The 20582-nt window shown below is 35.5% G+C and overlaps 2 protein-coding genes across 2 annotated transcripts; both read right to left on the bottom strand.

Moving 5' to 3' along the window:
- Positions 1-8589: 8589 nt before the first annotated feature.
- Positions 8590-13840, bottom strand: LOC128219282 (phospholipid scramblase 3-like). Its single transcript, XM_052927094.1, has 8 exons — positions 13054-13840; positions 12629-12700; positions 12244-12340; positions 11157-11264; positions 10638-10749; positions 10231-10336; positions 8859-8917; positions 8590-8699 (listed from the first exon to the last, which is right to left on the bottom strand). Exons 1-8 carry the CDS (start codon positions 13838-13840, stop codon positions 8673-8675), a joined length of 1368 nt encoding a protein of 455 aa, XP_052783054.1. The 3' UTR covers positions 8590-8672.
- Positions 13841-14584: 744 nt separating this feature from the next.
- LOC128218759 (tetraspanin-9-like) lies at positions 14585-19062 on the bottom strand. Its single transcript, XM_052926450.1, has 2 exons — positions 18945-19062; positions 14585-15781 (listed from the first exon to the last, which is right to left on the bottom strand). The coding sequence occupies exon 2, from the start codon at positions 15515-15517 to the stop codon at positions 14699-14701; it is 819 nt and encodes a 272-aa protein (XP_052782410.1). The 5' UTR covers positions 15518-15781; positions 18945-19062; the 3' UTR covers positions 14585-14698.
- Positions 19063-20582: the final 1520 nt, after the last annotated feature.

Below are 20582 nucleotides of genomic sequence, written 5' to 3'. Positions count from 1 at the left end.
GTGAATATCGAGATGAAGATATTTCCATACAGTTATTTACCGTAGAATATAGTGCTACTTATATACCCTGGTGAATATCGAGATGAAGATATTTCCATACAGTTATTTACCGTAGAATATAGTGTTACTTATATACCCTGGCGAATATCGAGATGAAGATATTTCCATACAGTTATTTTTACTGTAGAATATAGTGCTACTTATATACCCTGGCGAATATCGTGATGAAGATATTTCCATACAGTTATTTACCGTAGAATATAGTGCTACTTATATACCCTGGCGAATATCGAGATGAAGATATTTCCATACAGTTATTTACCGTAGAATATAGTGCTACTTATATACCCTGGCGAATATCGTGATGAAGATATTTCCATACAGTTATTTACCGTAGAATATAGTGTTACTTATATACCCTGGTGAATATCGTGATGAAGATATTTCAGTACAGTTATTTTACCGTAGAATATAGTGTTACTTATATACCCTGGTGAATATCGAGATGAAGATATTTCCATACAATTATTTATCATAGAATATAGTGTTACTTATATACCCTGGTGAATATCGTGATGAATATATTTCCATACAATTATTTACCGTAGAATATAGTGTTACTTATATACCCTGGTGAATATCGTGATGAAGATATTTCCATACAGTTATTTTACCGTAGAATATAGTGTTACATATATACCCTGGTGAATATCGTGATGAAGATATTTCCATACAGTTTTTTTACCGTAGAATATAGTGTTACTTATATACCCTGGTGAATATCGTGATGAAGATATTTCCATACAGTTATTTACCGTAGAATATAGTGTTACTTATATACCCTGGTGAATATCGAGATGAAGATATTTCCATACAGTTATTTACCGTAGAATATAGTGCTACTTATATACCCTGGTGAATATCGAGATGAAGATATTTCCATACAGTTATTTTACCGTAGAATATAGTGCTACTTATATACCCTGGTGAATATCGAGATGAAGATATTTCCATACAGTTATTTTACCGTAGAATATAGTGCTACTTATATACCCTGGTGAATATCGAGATGAAGATATTTCCATACAGTTATTTTACCGTAGAATATAGTGTTACTTATATACCCTGGTGAATATCGAGATGAAGATATTTCCATACAGTTATTTACCGTAGAATATAGTGCTACTTATATACCCTGGTGAATATCGTGATGAAGATATTTCCATACAGTTATTTACCGTAGAATATAGTGCTACTTATATACCCTGGTGAATATCGTGATGAAGATATTTCCATACAGTTATTTTACCGTAGAATATAGTGCTACTTATATACCCTGGTGAATATCGTGATGAAGATATTTCCATACAGTTATTTACCGTAGAATATAGTGCTACTTTTATACCCTGGTGAATATCGTGATGAAGATATTTCCATACAGTTATTTTACCGTAGAATATAGTGCTACTTATATACCCTGGTGAATATCGAGATGAAGATATTTCCATACAGTTATTTTACCGTAGAATATAGTGTTACTTATATACCCTGGTGAATATCGTGATGAAGATATTTCCATACAGTTATTTTACCGTAGAATATAGTGTTACTTATATACCCTGGTGAATATCGAGATGAAGATATTTCCATACAGTTATTTTACCGTAGAATATAGTGCTACTTATATACCCTGGTGAATATCGAGATGAAGATATTTCCATACAGTTATTTACCGCAGAATATAGTGCTACTTATATACCCTGGTGAATATCGTGATGAAGATATTTCCATACAGTTATTTTAACGTAGAATATAGTGCTACTTATATACCCTGGTGAATATCGTGATGAAGATATTTCCATACAGTTATTTTAACGTAGAATATAGTGCTACTTATATACCCTGGTGAATATCGTGATGAAGATATTTCCATACAGTTATTTACCGTAGAATATAGTGCTACTTATATACCCTGGTGAATATCGTGATGAAGATATTTCCATACAGTTATTTACCGTAGAATATAGTGCTACTTATATACCCTGGTGAATATCGTGATGAAGATATTTCCATACAGTTATTTTACCGTAGAATATAGTGCTACTTATATACCCTACTTATATACCCTGGTGAATATCGTGATGAAGATATTTCAGTACAGTTATTTTACCGTAGAATATAGTGTTACTTATATACCCTGGTGAATATCGAGATGAAGATATTTCCATACAATTATTTACCATAGAATATAGTGTTACTTATATACCCTGGTGAATATCGTGATGAAGATATTTCCATACAGTTATTTACCGTATAATATAGTGCTACTTATATACCCTGGTGAATATCGTGATGAAGATATTTCCATACAGTTATTTTAACGTATAATATAGTGTTACTTATATACCCTGGTGAATATCGTGATGAAGATATTTCCATACAGTTATTTTAACGTATAATATAGTGTTACTTATATACCCTGGTGAATATCGAGATGAAGATATTTCCATACAGTTATTTTAACGTAGAATATAGTGTTACTTATATACCCTGGTGAATATCGAGATGAAGATATTTCCATACAGTTATTTTAACGTAGAATATAGTGTTACTTATATACCCTGGCGAATATCGTGATGAAGATATTTCCATACAGTTATTTTAACGTAGAATATAGTGTTACTTATATACCCTGGTGAATATCGTGATGAAGATATTTCCATACAGTTATTTTAACGTAGAATATAGTGTTACTTATATACCCTGGTGAATATCGAGATGAAGATATTTCCATACAGTTATTTTAACGTAGAATATAGTGTTACTTATATACCCTGGTGAATATCGTGATGAAGATATTTCCATACAGTTATTTTAACGTAGAATATAGTGTTACTTATATACCCTGGTGAATATCGAGATGAAGATATTTCCATACAGTTATTTTAACGTAGAATATAGTGTTACTTATATACCCTGGTGAATATCGTGATGAAGATATATATTTCCATACAGTTATTTTAACGTAGAATATAGTGTTACTTATATACCCTGGTGAATATCGTGATGAAGATATTTCCATACAGTTATTTTAACGTAGAATATAGTGTTACTTATATACCCTGGTGAATATAGTGTTACTTATATACCCTGGTGAATATCGTGATGAAGATATTTCCATACAGTTATTTACCGTAGAATATAGTGTTACTTATATACCCTGGTGAATATCGTGATGAAGATATTTCCATACAGTTATTTACCGTAGAATATAGTGTTACTTATATACCCTGGTGAATATCGTGATGAAGATATTTCCATACAGTTATTTTAACGTAGAATATAGTGTTACTTATATACCCTGGTGAATATCGTGATGAAGATATTTCCATACAGTTATTTTAACGTAGAATATAGTGTTACTTATATACCCTGGTGAATATCGTGATGAAGATATATATCGTGATGAAGATATTTCCATACAGTTATTTAACGTAGAATATAGTGTTACTTATATACCCTGGTGAATATCGTGATGAAGTTATTTCCATACAGTTATTTTAACGTAGAATATAGTGTTACTTATATACCCTGGCGAATATCGTGATGAAGATATTTCCATACAGTTATTTTACCGTAGAATATAGTGTTACATATATACCCTGGTGAATATCGTGATGAAGATATTTCCATACAGTTTTTTTACCGTAGAATATAGTGTTACTTATATACCCTGGTGAATATCGTGATGAAGATATTTCCATACAGTTATTTACCGTAGAATATAGTGTTACTTATATACCCTGGTGAATATCGAGATGAAGATATTTCCATACAGTTATTTACCGTAGAATATAGTGCTACTTATATACCCTGGTGAATATCGAGATGAAGATATTTCCATACAGTTATTTTACCGTAGAATATAGTGCTACTTATATACCCTGGTGAATATCGAGATGAAGATATTTCCATACAGTTATTTTACCATAGAATATAGTGCTACTTATATACCCTGGTGAATATCGAGATGAAGATATTTCCATACAGTTATTTTACCGTAGAATATAGTGTTACTTATATACCCTGGTGAATATCGAGATGAAGATATTTCCATACAGTTATTTACCGTAGAATATAGTGCTACTTATATACCCTGGTGAATATCGTGATGAAGATATTTCCATACAGTTATTTACCGTAGAATATAGTGCTACTTATATACCCTGGTGAATATCGTGATGAAGATATTTCCATACAGTTATTTTACCGTAGAATATAGTGCTACTTATATACCCTGGTGAATATCGTGATGAAGATATTTCCATACAGTTATTTACCGTAGAATATAGTGCTACTTTTATACCCTGGTGAATATCGTGATGAAGATATTTCCATACAGTTATTTTACCGTAGAATATAGTGCTACTTATATACCCTGGTGAATATCGAGATGAAGATATTTCCATACAGTTATTTTACCGTAGAATATAGTGTTACTTATATACCCTGGTGAATATCGTGATGAAGATATTTCCATACAGTTATTTTACCGTAGAATATAGTGTTACTTATATACCCTGGTGAATATCGAGATGAAGATATTTCCATACAGTTATTTTACCGTAGAATATAGTGCTACTTATATACCCTGGTGAATATCGAGATGAAGATATTTCCATACAGTTATTTACCGCAGAATATAGTGCTACTTATATACCCTGGTGAATATCGTGATGAAGATATTTCCATACAGTTATTTTAACGTAGAATATAGTGCTACTTATATACCCTGGTGAATATCGTGATGAAGATATTTCCATACAGTTATTTTAACGTAGAATATAGTGCTACTTATATACCCTGGTGAATATCGTGATGAAGATATTTCCATACAGTTATTTACCGTAGAATATAGTGCTACTTATATACCCTGGTGAATATCGTGATGAAGATATTTCCATACAGTTATTTACCGTAGAATATAGTGCTACTTATATACCCTGGTGAATATCGTGATGAAGATATTTCCATACAGTTATTTTACCGTAGAATATAGTGCTACTTATATACCCTGGTGAATATCGTGATGAAGATATTTCCATACAGTTATTTTACCGTAGAATATAGTGCTACTTATATACCCTGGTGAATATCGTGATGAAGATATTTCCATACAGTTATTTTACCGTAGAATATAGTGCTACTTATATACCCTGGTGAATATCGAGATGAAGATATTTCCATACAGTTATTTACCGTAGAATATAGTGCTACTTATATACCCTGGTGAATATCGTGATGAAGATATTTCCATACAATTATTTACCGTAGAATATAGTGCTACTTATATACCCTGGTGAATATCGTGATGAAGATATTTCCATACAGTTATTTTAACGTAGAATATAGTGCTACTTATATACCCTGGTGAATATCGTGATGAAGATATTTCCATACAGTTATTTACCGTAGAATATAGTGCTACTTATATACCCTGGTGAATATCGAGATGAAGATATTTCCATACAGTTATTTTAACGTAGAATATAGTGTTACTTATATACCCTGGTGAATATCGTGATGAAGATATTTCCATACAGTTATTTACCGTAGAATATAGTGTTACTTATATACCCTGGTGAATATCGTGATGAAGATATTTCCATACAGTTATTTAACGTAGAATATAGTGCTACTTATATACCCTGGTGAATATCGAGATGAAGATATTTCCATACAGTTATTTACCGTAGAATATAGTGCTACTTATATACCCTGGTGAATATCGTGATGAAGATATTTCCATACAGTTATTTTAACGTAGAATATAGTGTTACTTATATACCCTGGTGAATATCGTGATGAAGATATTTCCATACAGTTATTTTAACGTAGAATATAGTGCTACTTATATACCCTGGTGAATATCGTGATGAAGATATTTCCATACAGTTATTTAACGTAGAATATAGTGCTACTTATATACCCTGGTGAATATCGTGATGAAGATATTTCCATACAGTTATTTACCGTAGAATATAGTGCTACTTATATACCCTGGTGAATATCGAGATGAAGATATTTCCATACAGTTATTTACCGTAGAATATAGTGCTACTTATATACCCTGGTGAATATCGAGATGAAGATATTTCCATACAGTTATTTACCGTAGAATATAGTGCTACTTATATACCCTGGTGAATATCGAGATGAAGATATTTCCGTACAGTTATTTACCGTAGAATATAGTGCTACTTATATACCCTGGTGAATATCGAGATGAAGATATTTCCATACAGTTATTTACCGTAGAATATAGTGCTACTTATATACCCTGGTGAATATCGAGATGAAGATATTTCCATACAGTTATTTACCGTAGAATATAGTGCTACTTATATACCCTGGTGAATATCGTGATGAAGATATTTCCATACAGTTATTTACCGTAGAATATAGTGCTACTTATATACCCTGGTGAATATCGAGATGAAGATATTTCCATACAGTTATTTACCGTAGAATATAGTGCTACTTACATACCCTGGTGAATATCGAGATGAAGATATTTCTATACAGTTATTTACCGTAGAATATAGTGCTACTTACATACCCTGGTGAATATCGTGATGAAGATATTTCCATACAGTTATTTACCGTAGAATATAGTGTTACTTATATACCCTGGTGAATATCGAGATGAAGATATTTCCATACAGTTATTTACCGTAGAATATAGTGCTACTTATATACCCTGGTGAATATCGAGATGAAGATATTTCCATACAGTTATTTACCGTAGAATATAGTGCTACTTATATACCCTGGTGAATATCGTGATGAAGATATTTCCATACAGTTATTTACCGTAAAATATAGTGCTACTTATATACCCTGGTGAATATCGAGATGAAGATATTTCCATACAGTTATTTACCGTAGAATATAGTGCTACTTATATACCCTGGTGAATATCGAGATGAAGATATTTCCATACAGTTATTTTAACGTAGAATATAGTGCTACTTATATACCCTGGTGAATATCGTGATGAAGATATTTCAGTACAGTTATTTTACCGTAGAATATAGTGTTACTTATATACCCTGGTGAATATCGAGATGAAGATATTTCCATACAATTATTTACCATAGAATATAGTGTTACTTATATACCCTGGTGAATATCGTGATGAAGATATTTCCATACAGTTATTTACCGTATAATATAGTGCTACTTATATACCCTGGTGAATATCGTGATGAAGATATTTCCATACAGTTATTTTAACGTATAATATAGTGTTACTTATATACCCTGGTGAATATCGTGATGAAGATATTTCCATACAGTTATTTTAACGTAGAATATAGTGTTACTTATATACCCTGGTGAATATCGAGATGAAGATATTTCCATACAGTTATTTTAACGTAGAATATAGTGTTACTTATATACCCTGGTGAATATCGAGATGAAGATATTTCCATACAGTTATTTTAACGTAGAATATAGTGTTACTTATATACCCTGGCGAATATCGTGATGAAGATATTTCCATACAGTTATTTTAACGTAGAATATAGTGTTACTTATATACCCTGGTGAATATCGTGATGAAGATATTTCCATACAGTTATTTTAACGTAGAATATAGTGTTACTTATATACCCTGGTGAATATCGAGATGAAGATATTTCCATACAGTTATTTTAACGTAGAATATAGTGTTACTTATATACCCTGGTGAATATCGTGATGAAGATATTTCCATACAGTTATTTTAACGTAGAATATAGTGTTACTCATATACCCTGGTGAATATCGAGATGAAGATATTTCCATACAGTTATTTTAACGTAGAATATAGTGTTACTTATATACCCTGGTGAATATCGTGATGAAGATATATATTTCCATACAGTTATTTTAACGTAGAATATAGTGTTACTTATATACCCTGGTGAATATCGTGATGAAGATATTTCCATACAGTTATTTTAACGTAGAATATAGTGTTACTTATATACCCTGGTGAATATAGTGTTACTTATATACCCTGGTGAATATCGTGATGAAGATATTTCCATACAGTTATTTACCGTAGAATATAGTGTTACTTATATACCCTGGTGAATATCGTGATGAAGATATTTCCATACAGTTATTTACCGTAGAATATAGTGTTACTTATATACCCTGGTGAATATCGTGATGAAGATATTTCCATACAGTTATTTTAACGTAGAATATAGTGTTACTTATATACCCTGGTGAATATCGTGATGAAGATATTTCCATACAGTTATTTTAACGTAGAATATAGTGTTACTTATATACCCTGGTGAATATCGTGATGAAGATATATATCGTGATGAAGATATTTCCATACAGTTATTTAACGTAGAATATAGTGTTACTTATATACCCTGGTGAATATCGTGATGAAGTTATTTCCATACAATTATTTACCGTAGAATATAGTGTTACTTATATACCCTGGTGAATATCGTGATGAAGATATTTCCATTCAGTTATTTTAACGTAGAATATATATAGTGCTACTCAAAAAACAGTACAAGAGTTTTATTTATTCACATTCAGTAACGGGTTGTGATATTAACAACTTATCATTAATTTATGTCCAGGATTTCGTCTGAGGACTTCTACGACATCTCCATATACATCACGTTCTGAAGAAGAAAAAGAGCATTGCTGTTTATCAAATGTTTGGTTTCTTTTACCCTAGTTAATTTTACATAAGCGGAACGTATGATTCAAAAACATTGACATGAGGTCTTTTCTTATACACGGTGTTTTATATACAATGTACATGTAGTTTAAATGTTTACCACAAGGAACGCCGCGCCAAGTATGAGCGCCTTGTCCACGCTGTCAAGTTTGGGCGGAACTGAAATAGTGTCAAATAGAAACGTGTCAAAAATAAAATAAAAACAAATTCCATGATACGTTTTCCACGAGTCAAATGATACTTCTTGATCGAAATACTGCTTCACAAACTCTGAACGTCCGAATGACACCGAGTGTGCGTCACATAGCTTGATCCATAAAATATGGCCATTCAGTCCTTTCATATTGTTTGAAATTAAAACATAATTTTTAAACATCAAAGGACTGAAGGTCCATATTATTATTTTATTTTTTTAAACAATATCGAAGGACTGAATGGCCATATTTTAATGACCAAGCTATATGACGGACAACTGTGAGTACTCAATAAAATATATGATTGTTTGTATTGAGAAAAACCCCTAGAAAGTTTGTAGGTATCATTGGTCTGTATTATGTCTTGTAAGATTATGATATACAAATAGCATCACGACCTGGCGACATTGTTCGACTACAGCATAGCGTACACTTACATTCCTGTCTGGTGCCAGTCATCTCCGTAGAGATACAAACTTGACCTTGCTTTGTATTCATCATCTCATAATACCAAGTTTGATAATTAAATCGATCACTTGAACTGTTATTACCGTTCAGAACTAAACAAACACAATCTATTTTGAGGTCTTGTTTTAGTGTTTACGATCAAACTGAACTTTAAAATGCTGTAAAGACTAGGCGTATGGTAGGAGTCAATACACTGTCAGAACGCACCTTTGTTAAAGATGCACTCTTACTTCCAAATAAGATTTACCACATTACATAATATTGTTTTAATATTCCAAAAAGGATGAATACATGTCGAAAGAAATGGTTCTCATGAAGGATACCGAGTTTAATTTAAAAGAATTGAGCATAAAACATGGTATTTCTACATTACGGGACTATGGTAGACCACAGTAAATCCGTTAGCAATTCACCAATGATCATTTAATATTTTTGCGCTTGTTATCAGTAATTAATGTTTTCCATAAACGACTTATTTAGTAAGTAGCTTAAGGTTTATCAGTCAAAATTTATGTTAGTTATACATGTGTATGTATTGATTTTAAATAAGAGTGGTCATGGAGGCCATTCAATTCAGAGGCAAGAAGAATATTTCTTTAGCGCAAATATTTCAATTTATGAATTATGCATATTGTTTTAATGCACATGCATTAAGTGATGATGGAGCTCTGATAAACGTTGTTATTAAATATTTATTTTCCATCGTGGTTGTAATCCGACGTTGTTCAGTTTTGTTTGCTAATATTTCTGAAAAAACACGTCCATTATGTGAAGGGAAAGCGAAACTCTAGTTTACGTAACGAAACGTACAGGTGACGTCAAAGTACTCGTGATCTACGTTGACGTTATCGCCGCGGTCCCCGCCCCATTTCTTTTGAATCCTTCCAATCTGACGTTCCCCGGTCTTGTTGAATACCTGTAGATAATGGAGCAAGGGGTAGATGTGTGAACATTCGGAGAAACATGAACTTAAACTGACGTGATTCCCTCATGAATTCAATGACGAAAGCGCCAGGCGGGGCACTGCATTTAAATGTTTGGTTAAAATTACACTGCAAAATTGGCGTTTAAAACAGTATTTATTGAACACGTTTTTAACTAGTTTTTTTTATTCTTGGGAAAAGAACTTGAGTCTCTTAAAGTAGGCGTATGAAATATTTTTTCGTTGTCCTACGTATGGTATGATAGATAAATATGTATTGAACTAGGTTACTGACTTGGAAGTATATCTCCGTGGCACACCGGCACGGACAGAAGGATCCCAACACTTTAAACAGCACGTTGTTATCGTGGTCTACGATGTCAAACTTCGCATTGAAGATGCTGAACCTGGGAACGAAGTGCATGTTCTTACATTTTGTTTAACCTCGTAAACTTGTATGACTGCTGCAAGACACGTTAAGAAGAAACGATAGATTTTGCTCTGTTTTTGAACTACAGTCGAAACCCGTCGAAAATCGCTTGGCTCAAAATTCTCGTTGTCTCGAACTAGATGTACAGGACCGATTTCTTTAATCTGAAGGTAAACGTTCCCGCTTGGCTCGATTTTTTCGAGGCTCGATGTATTTTTGCCGGTTCCTGGGAGCACGAGCAAACGGGGTTCGATTGTACGTCTTTGAGGATGATTACTATTATTATATAAAATGAAATATCGAAAGAGGTCCTTGCAACCTGATTGTGATGCCAGTTAAGGTATATGCTAGTATACGAGTATATGAGTGTTTAAGAGCAAGTACTTCTGTTTGACTGCTCCAAGGGTGCGACCCAGGCAGTCGACCACGTACAGCTTCTGTAGGCAGATGAAACAGTCGAGGCAGCAGCAGCAGTCGCACCGACAACCAGTCCTGCATGGGAGTATTCATACAAACATGTTTGCACGTATCAATATGTGGTGCCTATATAACATCCAACAGAAGGCGTTAATCGCACCCCCACCAATATACATATATACAAGGGGCGGCTATGTGTCATTTCCTCAGTATCCTTAATCCTAACCCGAGTAACGTATATAATAAACCATGCATTCGCCTCACCTCCATCCGTTACTGGATGTTGTTGTTTTTTTACTTTACCGTTTCTTGCCTTTAAAGTTTTAAACACAAGGTTGCTGTTGTTTATATCAAGTACGCTATTAAGGAATACATTCGGAACACCTCGGCCATTTTATCGAAAACAACCTCGGACGTATTTGGACGGTTTACATACTGAAAAAGTGGTACGTTTAAGTCCGCTGCAAGTAGATCGCGTAGTAATTTTATTTAGGAGTTAAACTTTGTGACTTAACTCTTGGGATTCTTAATTATGTTTGCAATAATACAATTCAATGGCAATCAATTTAAACTTAGATCAATAAATACAACTATAAAACATTACATTTAATTAATGATATAATTAAAAAATTTACGAACTACTTCAACTGATGTACCTGCCTGCATACATCCGAGGTTGTTTTTGAAAAATATGGCCGAGGAGTTCCGAATGTAAGGAATAATCTTCAAACGCCAAACTGAACCGTTATTAACACGTTCACTTGTCACTGAAGCTACGCATGTGACGTTTTGCTGAATATAATGGAATAACCCTAACAGGTATGGCTGTGAAATATATACGGTGTTTGGTATTCAAATGACCATATAACTCCGTAAAGTCTATAGACCGAAATGTGGATATGATCTTGCTTGTAAGGCTTCCCATAAGAAGTTTCACTGAATTCAACTCAGTGGCAAAGTAGTTTTGGTCGGACCGACGAAGAGAAGGGAGGACGAAGCGGTGACTATAATTTATTCACGGTGACAGTTGGTCACACGGGAAACCAAATACTACCTGTGAAAGTTGAGAACCTGGTCGTCCTGTGTAGAGTACACGTCCAGGGAGAAGCGACGAGCGGGACCGCACGTCCATCGGCACAAGCACCCAGACTCTGGCGGAGGGTAAAAATAACGACAAAATAACATTTTTCGAATTTCATCATCATCATCATCATCATCATCATCATCATCATCATCATCATCATCATCATCATTACTTTAGTATCAGTAGCAGCAGCAGCATCAGCACCATCACCAGCAGCATTATCACTATCATATTCACCATCCTGCTTGAAAATGTTTAGGGGTTTTACACTGTTTCTTATAAAGAAGTTATTCTTAAATGAAAACCTCATATAAACTCCATTATTACATATTTAATTTTCAAATGGTTGACCCACCTTCTGTAGCGAAGAAGACCTGTTCGTCGTTGATATCCCAGATCTTGTACGTGTTGGGCGCGCCACAGCCTCCTGCATTAAGGAGCACTAGGGTTTATTACCATGTGTATCAATCTAACTGATCCTATGTTTAACTTTCTAAGATTTTACAGTTTTGTCATAGACACTAAACTACTGAACGTACTCTTGATAACAAAATGATGCAGAGCAGTTACCGGAATTGCGTATTGTTTAAAAAATGTATCACAACCCATTGCTGTACTGATTTTAAGGACCCTTTTTATACCAGTAAGAACCTTGCGCTGAAGTACATATTTCAAACAATATTCATTTATTCTAAAACAAATCTACTTACCAGTATCAAATAATGTACATAAAAATGAAAGAGATTGTATGTTAATAAAATCGAATGGTAAAAAACATACCGTGTATGTCCATTTCTATCTGCTGACGGACTGCGAGCATACCCGAGTTGTTGAGAACCTCCAGTCCCGGCGGTGTCATCACTCGAGGGTTCAGCGACTTCCGGCGCTCCAGTTTCGGCTTCGGTTTCACAGTCGTGGTGATCGCGGCGGAGGTTGCTGAAGGTGTCGCTTTGACGGAGGCACTTCCATTGGCATTTCCGGCACTAGTGGCGATTGGCGGTATGGATTTCACTGCACCATTTCCGGTTGAGCGTCCGATGGAGAGTTTTGTCGCGGTGGGCTGCGTAACAACTATAATATCGGCCTGTTGTTGTGGTTCCATCGTTGATACTCTAATTCTGCTGTTTAAATTATGTCTGATTATATCTCCGTATGACTTTGATCTCTGAACTAGAACTTTTGCCAACGCCCCTTTAGACGGTGACCTGAGTGATCCCCGCGGGCGTGCTAGAATCTCACTGGCGTATCCGGTGCGGGACTGCTTTCGAAGAAGAGAACCCCAAAGTAGGGAGGGGTTGTGCCGACCTCTGGGTTTCTCGATGAAAGACCCACCCCTCAGGCAACTGGCGTCGTGTCTTTTCTCCTGCTTATAACGCTCAACAACTTTGAAAACGCTAACAATCCTTTGTAAATTGGATTTGGCGGGATCCTTTTCTTGTACTCGAGCAATAGAATTTTGCTGCAGTATCTCGCTATTTTCCCTTTCTTTTCCTGTAGTTTTGTTAGAGGTTGATGCGTGTGTTGCTTGATTGGAATTATCCCTATAAGTATCTGAACTTCCCTTCATATCCCTCACAGGATTTGCCGGCTCGTTTTCTAGCTTGATTTATTTGGCAACGGCGCTAGAATTTGATTAACTTTTTATTGTATTTTCTCGTTTCAGGTTGGCTGTATTTACTAATTCAGACTAGACATCCTTCGAAATTAATCTCTTTAAATGATGTTTAGGTTTAAAGAATGTATTCCATGACTGAAAGATGCATTTTATGTTGTCATAAAAGTGTATTCCACAACCGACTGTAAAATGGTAAGATATAATTTGCTCAGTTTGAATACACAAGTATAAAACATCAACATTCCTTCGAGACAGCAACGATATTTGACGGTGAACGGGAGCATACGGACATTGACGAGAACTCCCGAGTCGTTTCGAAGTTATTTGAGTCCCTTCTTAACTTTAACTTATGTTCATTTTATTTATTAATAAAGTAAGTAAATCTATAAGACGCTGAAATGCGAGTGGAAGTAAACGATATAACTTGAACTCCGTTAACAACTCGTATATATATTTCCATTCGTCTCATTGTGTTTGCTTTCTCAATGTACCAGTATACACTAATATTATACGAACCTTACAATTTTACAGAAAGAAACAAAAGATGTCATAACTTAAACCATACAAATACGAAAATGGATGTTTTCGCGTAAAAATGTGTTTTGCATGTAGACTGCATTTTCATATTATGAAAAACACAAGTACATGTATACTTTATCACAGAGTTTTGAAAAATAAATCATGATGCTAAATACATCCACGAACAAAAACATCAGTATTGAATATTGTTTATGGAAACAATACGACGAAACTTGTTTTGTGTCAATGGATAACGAATACAAGGTCAATACAAATAATATTCATTGAAATTCAGAAGTCACTTACTGCAACATTAGATGCACGGGCAACTGGCTTGGGTTTATAAGTGTCTACGACAGCTTTTGAGTTGATTTTTGGCAATATAAAATAGAGTGACCAATAAGTGACACATTGCAGAATTATAACAACTGAACACACACTTGTTATGACAGTGAACGCAGTCGCTAAGTTGTCCGAGATCGAAGAGTAACAGGAAGTAGTGTGCAGCGACCTGCCGCCCAGAGACTGACAGTCCGTGGTACACGAGCAATACTCCAGCCCCTGTGAGCCGGATTGTAAACATCCAGTGGAATTGTTGGTCCCCGGACACCAGTCGCTATAACTGTCTACTCCACAACATGATCGGCGCGTTTGTACCGCTCTCCAACACCGAAAAGATTCACTGTCTGCTAGAAGTGTGTCATTTTTGCTTAAAATACTGATTACACTCGACTTCATGTCCTTTTTCAAATTCTCCTCATTCTCATTTCGAAGAGTACTCGATGTTATAATGCAAGCTAATTCTAAACTGACAACAAAGGCTAGACAAAACATGAAAATCCTGACAAAAGATCTCTTGAAGAAATATGAGCCAAACATGCTGGCACCAACAACAGCAATGTTGCTTACTCCGGCAACGAGGTACACTGCCAGGGCCGCGTAATACTTGGTGAGGAACGAGCACGGCAGCACCACGTTGGCCACAAACAGCCAAATGGAAGTGGACAAGATGAGCACACCGTGCAGGAATATGGACACTATAAAGATCAAGGTCAATAACCTGCTGAGTTTTGACTTGTTGGAAAAGTCCATGCGTGAGAAACCACACATTATTTAAGGTTGCGTAAACAAGTTATGATGTCACTTTGCAAACGACTTCACAACAGTTACAGCTTGATGGCCAGTTCTCACTTAGTCGGAAACTTTTATTGTCCGTTCCCACGTCAGTAAACATTGAAATCCCATTTCTTTTACGGAACTGTTTGTTTCATTTTGATGTTTAGCGTTATACAACACTTCTTATCATTTAATGAACAAATATGTTGGTCTTCTTGTAGCCCTGAGAGTCTTCACGCTTGCACGGGGACAGTGTAACTGCAAATAAAAACATAAAACAATCTTTCAAATCATTTTTTTCACGAACAAAAACAAAAAGTAACGCTGATAAAGCTTAGCTTAATATTACCCCTTGTTACTGCCAGTGTTTATACTATTGTTAAATAGAATTTAAGTAAACTTTCAAGAATGCTGCTGAACATTCATTGTATATGTAGGAAAAATTGAAAATACAGATGCATAAGATAAACACAAAACTCTCTGAATTAAGAGGGAATGGACATTTGCCATTGCCAATTATGTTAAAAACAAGTAATAAAAACGACCGCGTGTATAATATAAAATATACCGCGAGTTAAATCGTGTATAATGTAGAATATACCGCGAGTGAACATGTATATAATATAGATAATACCGCTAGTGAACTCGTGTATGTGTATAATATAGATTATACTGTGAGTATACTCGTGTATGATAAAGAATATACCGCGAGTGAACTTGTGTATAGTATAGATAGCCGCGAGTGAACTCGTGTATAGTATAGAAAAATAGTGAACATGTGTATAATATAGAATATACCGCGAGTGAACTCGTGTATGGTATAGATTACCGCGAGTGAACATATGCATGATATAGAATATACCGTGAATAAACTCGTGTACAATATAGAAAATACCACAAGTGAACTCGTGTATGTGTATTATATAGAATATACGGCGTGTGAACTCGTGTAAAATATAGAATATACCGCGTGTGAACTCGTGTATATGTATAATATAATAAAATATACCACGAGTGAACTCGTGTATAATATAGATTACCACGAGTGAACTCGTGTATACTAAAGAATATACCGTGAGTGAACTCGTGTATAAAATAGAATATACCACGTGAGAATATACCGCAAGGAAACTCGTGTATAATATAGAATATACCGCGAGTGAATTTGTGTATAATATAGAATATACCGCGTGTGAACTCATGTATAATATAGAATCGCAAGTGAACTCGAGTATAATATAGAATATACCGCGAGTGAACTCGTGTATAATATAGAATATACCGCAATTCAACTCGTGTATAATATAGAATATACCGCGTGTGAACTCGTGTATAATATAGAATATACCGCGTGTGAACTCGTGTATATGTATACTATAATAAAATATACCGCGAGTGAACTCGTGTATAGTATAGATTACCGCGAGTGAACTCTTGTATACTAAAGAATATACCGCAAGTGAACTCGTGTATAATATAGAATATACCGCGTGTGAACTCGTGTATAATATAGAATATACCACGTGAGAATATACCGCAAGGGAACTCGTGTATAATATAGAATATACCACGAGTGAATTTGTGTATAATATAGAATATACCGCGTGTGAACTCATGTATAATATAGAATATACCGCAAGTGAACTCGAGTATAATATAGAATATACCGCGAGTGAACTCGTGTATAATATAGAATATACCGCAATTCAACTCGTGTATAATATAGAATATACCGCGTGTGAACTCGTGTATAATATAGAATATACCGCGTGTGAACTCGTGTATAATATAGAATATGCCGCGTGTGAACTCGTGTATATGTATACTATAATAAAATATACCGCGAGTGAACTCGTGTATAGTATAGATTACCGTGAGTGAACTCTTGTATACTAAAGAATATACCGCAAGTGAACTCGTGTATAATATAGAATATACCGCGAGTGAACTCTTGTATAATATAGAATATACCGCGTGTGAACTCGTCTATATGTATACTATAATAAAATATACCGCGAGTGAACTCGTGTATAAAATAGAATATACCACGTGAGAATATACCGCAAGGAAACTCGTGTATAATATAGAATAGACCGCGAGTGAATTTGTGTATAATATAGAATATACCGCGTGTGAACTCATGTATAATATAGAATATACCGCAAGTGAACTCGAGTATAATATAGAATATACCGCGTGTGAACTCGTGTATATGTATACTATAATAAAATATACCGCGAGTGAACTCGTGTATAGTATAGATTACCGCGAGTGAACTCTTGTATACTAAAAAATACACCGTGAGTGAACTCGTGTATAAAATAAATATACCGCGTGAGAATATACCGCGAGTGAACTCGTGTATAGTAAAGAATATACCGCGAGTGAACTGTGTATAGTAAAGAATATACCGCGTGTGAACTCGTGTATATGTATACTATCAAATATACCGCGAGTTAACTCGTGTATAGTATAGAATGTACCGCGAGTGAACTCGTGTATGGTATAGATTTCCGCGAGTTAACATGTGTATGGTATAGAATATACCGCGAGTAAATTCGTGTATGTGTATACTAGAGAATATACCGCGAGTGAACTCGTGTATATAATATAGAATATAACGAGAGTAAACTCGTTTATAATAAAGATTACCGCGAGTGAACTCGTGTATGTTTATAGTACAGATTACCGCGATTTACATGAGAATTATATAGAATATACCGCGAGTAAATTCTTGAATAGTATAGATTACCGCGAGTGAACTCGTGTATGTGTATAGTATATATTAATGCGAGCGAACTCGTGCATAGTATAGATTACCGCGAGGAAACTTGTGTTTGTGTATGATATAGAATATACCACGAGTGAACTCGTCTATAGTATAGAATACCGCGACTGAACTCGTTTATGTGTATAATAAAGAATATACCACAAGTAGACTCATGTATGGTATAGATTACCGCAAATGAACATGTGTTTAATATAGATTATACTGTGAGTATGCTCGTGTATACTATAGAATATACCAAAAGTGAACTCGTGTATAGTATAGATTACCGCGAATGGACATGTGTATAATATAGATAATACCCTGAGTAAACTCGTGTATAATATAGAATATACCGCGAGTGAACTAGTGTATGTGTATAATATATAGAATATACCGCGAGTGAACTCGTGTATGTGTATACTATATAGAATATACCGCGAGTGAACTGCAATTGAACTCGTGCATTATATAGAATATACATTTGATGTGCGTGCGTTATACACGTGACACAATGTTTATATGAGAACGTGATAACACTTTATATCACGGTTCTAGAGTAAAACACTAATAGCCTTATCAAGTTAACAAACATATGTTTGACTGTTGACATAAAACCTCCGAATAATTAAACAAGCAATATAACATACATACCTTCTTTCAATTGCTTCAACATACCATGGGAAACAATATCACTAGTAAAACAGTTTCATTGACACAGATATCATGAATATGACGACTCCACGCAGCAGGATGGATCGATTGTTCACTATTACAGGTACATGTGTATGTTGAAATACGAGCGGCTTGTGATACATTGGGAAATAGCACATACGGGCAATTATGAGCAATCATAAATTTATCATCTGGGTGATCGATATAATAAATGAGAAATTGATCGTGTTTGTTCTATTTAATGATACGCTCAATATTTATTATAAGGTGCATGCTGGTATACCGACTTTCTTGTTTGTTTTCGAGGTTAAGACTTTGAGCCAAATATTGTAGAACAAATTAAGACGATTGTTCATTCGAGTGTTTTTGTTTTCAGCTCTACTTAATGTATGTTTCCGTCCCAGAACAGACTCCAGTGTTGCAGTATAAAATTTATACATAGGAAAGTTTGTAATATCACATAGATTTAATTAAGACTTGAACAAATCTTATAAAACGTAAATAATTTGTAGCAAAATTTGATTAAAAGCATCGTATTTAGTCTGTGAAAAAAGCAATTAGTATAGTACGTATGTTGGCATATAACTGCCGTAAACAAACCTGTTAACGTTCGCGAATTGTTTCGTGTCAACCACTTGATTTTCGCGATCATTATCTAGCTATTAAGTAAATATTCGCGAAACCTTTTGGTCCGACGTGCCCTGAAGTAGAGGTAAGTCCGAAGTGCCCTGGAGTAGAGGCAAGTTCGACGTGCCGTAGAGTAGAGGTAAAAACCGACGTGCCCTGGAGTAGAGGTAAGTCCGACATGCCGTGGTGTAGAGGTAAGTCCGACGTGTCGTAGAGTTGAGGCAAGACCGACTTGATGTAGAGTAGAGGCAAGACCGACTTGCCGTAGAGTAGAGGCAAGACCGAAGTGCCGTAGAGTAGAGGCAAGACCGACGTGCCCCGGAGTAGAGGCAAGACCGAAGTGCCGTAGAGTAGAGGCAAGACCGACGTGCCCTGGAGGAGAGGCAAGACCGACGTGTCCTAAAGTTAAGGCAAGACCGACGTGTCCTAGAGTAGATACAAGGCCGACGTGCCGTAGAGTAGAGGCAAGACCGACGTGTCCTAGAATTAAGGCAAGACCGACGTGCCCTGGAGTAGAGGCAAGACCGACGTGTCCTAGAATTAAGGCAAGACCGACGTGCCCTGGAGTAGAGGCAAGGCCGACGTGCCGTAGAGTAAAGGCAAGACCGACGTGTCCTAGAGTAGAGACAAGGCCGACGGGCCGTTGAGTAAAGGCAAGACCGACGTGCCGTGGAGTAGAGGCAAGAGCGACGTGCCCTGGAGTAAAGGCAAGACCGACGTGCCATGGAGTAGAGGCAAGGCCGACGTGCCGTATAGTAGAGGCAAGACCGACGTGTCCTAGAGTTAAGGCAAGACCAACGTGTCCTAGAGTAGAGACAAGACCGACGTGCCGTGGAGTAGAGGCAAGAGCGACGTGCCCTGGAGTAGAGGCAAGATCGACGTGCCGCGTAGTAGAGACAAGACTAACATGCCCTGGAGTAGAGACAAGATCGACGTGCCCAGGAGTAGAGGCAAGAGCGACGTGCTGTAGAGTAGAGGCAAGACCGACGT

The sequence above is a fragment of the Mya arenaria genome, chromosome 15 (genome assembly GCF_026914265.1).
Source record: "Mya arenaria isolate MELC-2E11 chromosome 15, ASM2691426v1".
NCBI lineage: Eukaryota > Metazoa > Mollusca > Bivalvia > Myida > Myidae > Mya > Mya arenaria.
The sequence above is the reverse complement of the archived record's forward strand: the minus strand, read 5'-3'. Positions and strand labels throughout refer to the sequence as shown.

What these genes read in the sequence shown, in the direction of transcription:
- LOC128219282 (XM_052927094.1), bottom strand. Translation starts at nt 13,840, where the DNA reads ATGAAGGGAAGTTCAGATACTTATAGGGATAATTCCAATCAAGCAACA. An exon ending in CAGGTTCTCAACTTTCACAG is followed by an intron (nt 11,265 to 12,243) that starts GTAGTATTTGGT and finishes ACTCCCATGCAG; the next exon opens with GACTGGTTGTCGGTGCGACT. An exon ending in TTGGCGCGGCGTTCCTTGTG is followed by an intron (nt 8,700 to 8,858) that starts GTAAACATTTAA and finishes TTTCTTCTTCAG; the next exon opens with AACGTGATGTATATGGAGAT.
- LOC128218759 (XM_052926450.1), bottom strand. Translation starts at nt 15,517, where the DNA reads ATGTGTGGTTTCTCACGCATGGACTTTTCCAACAAGTCAAAACTCAGC.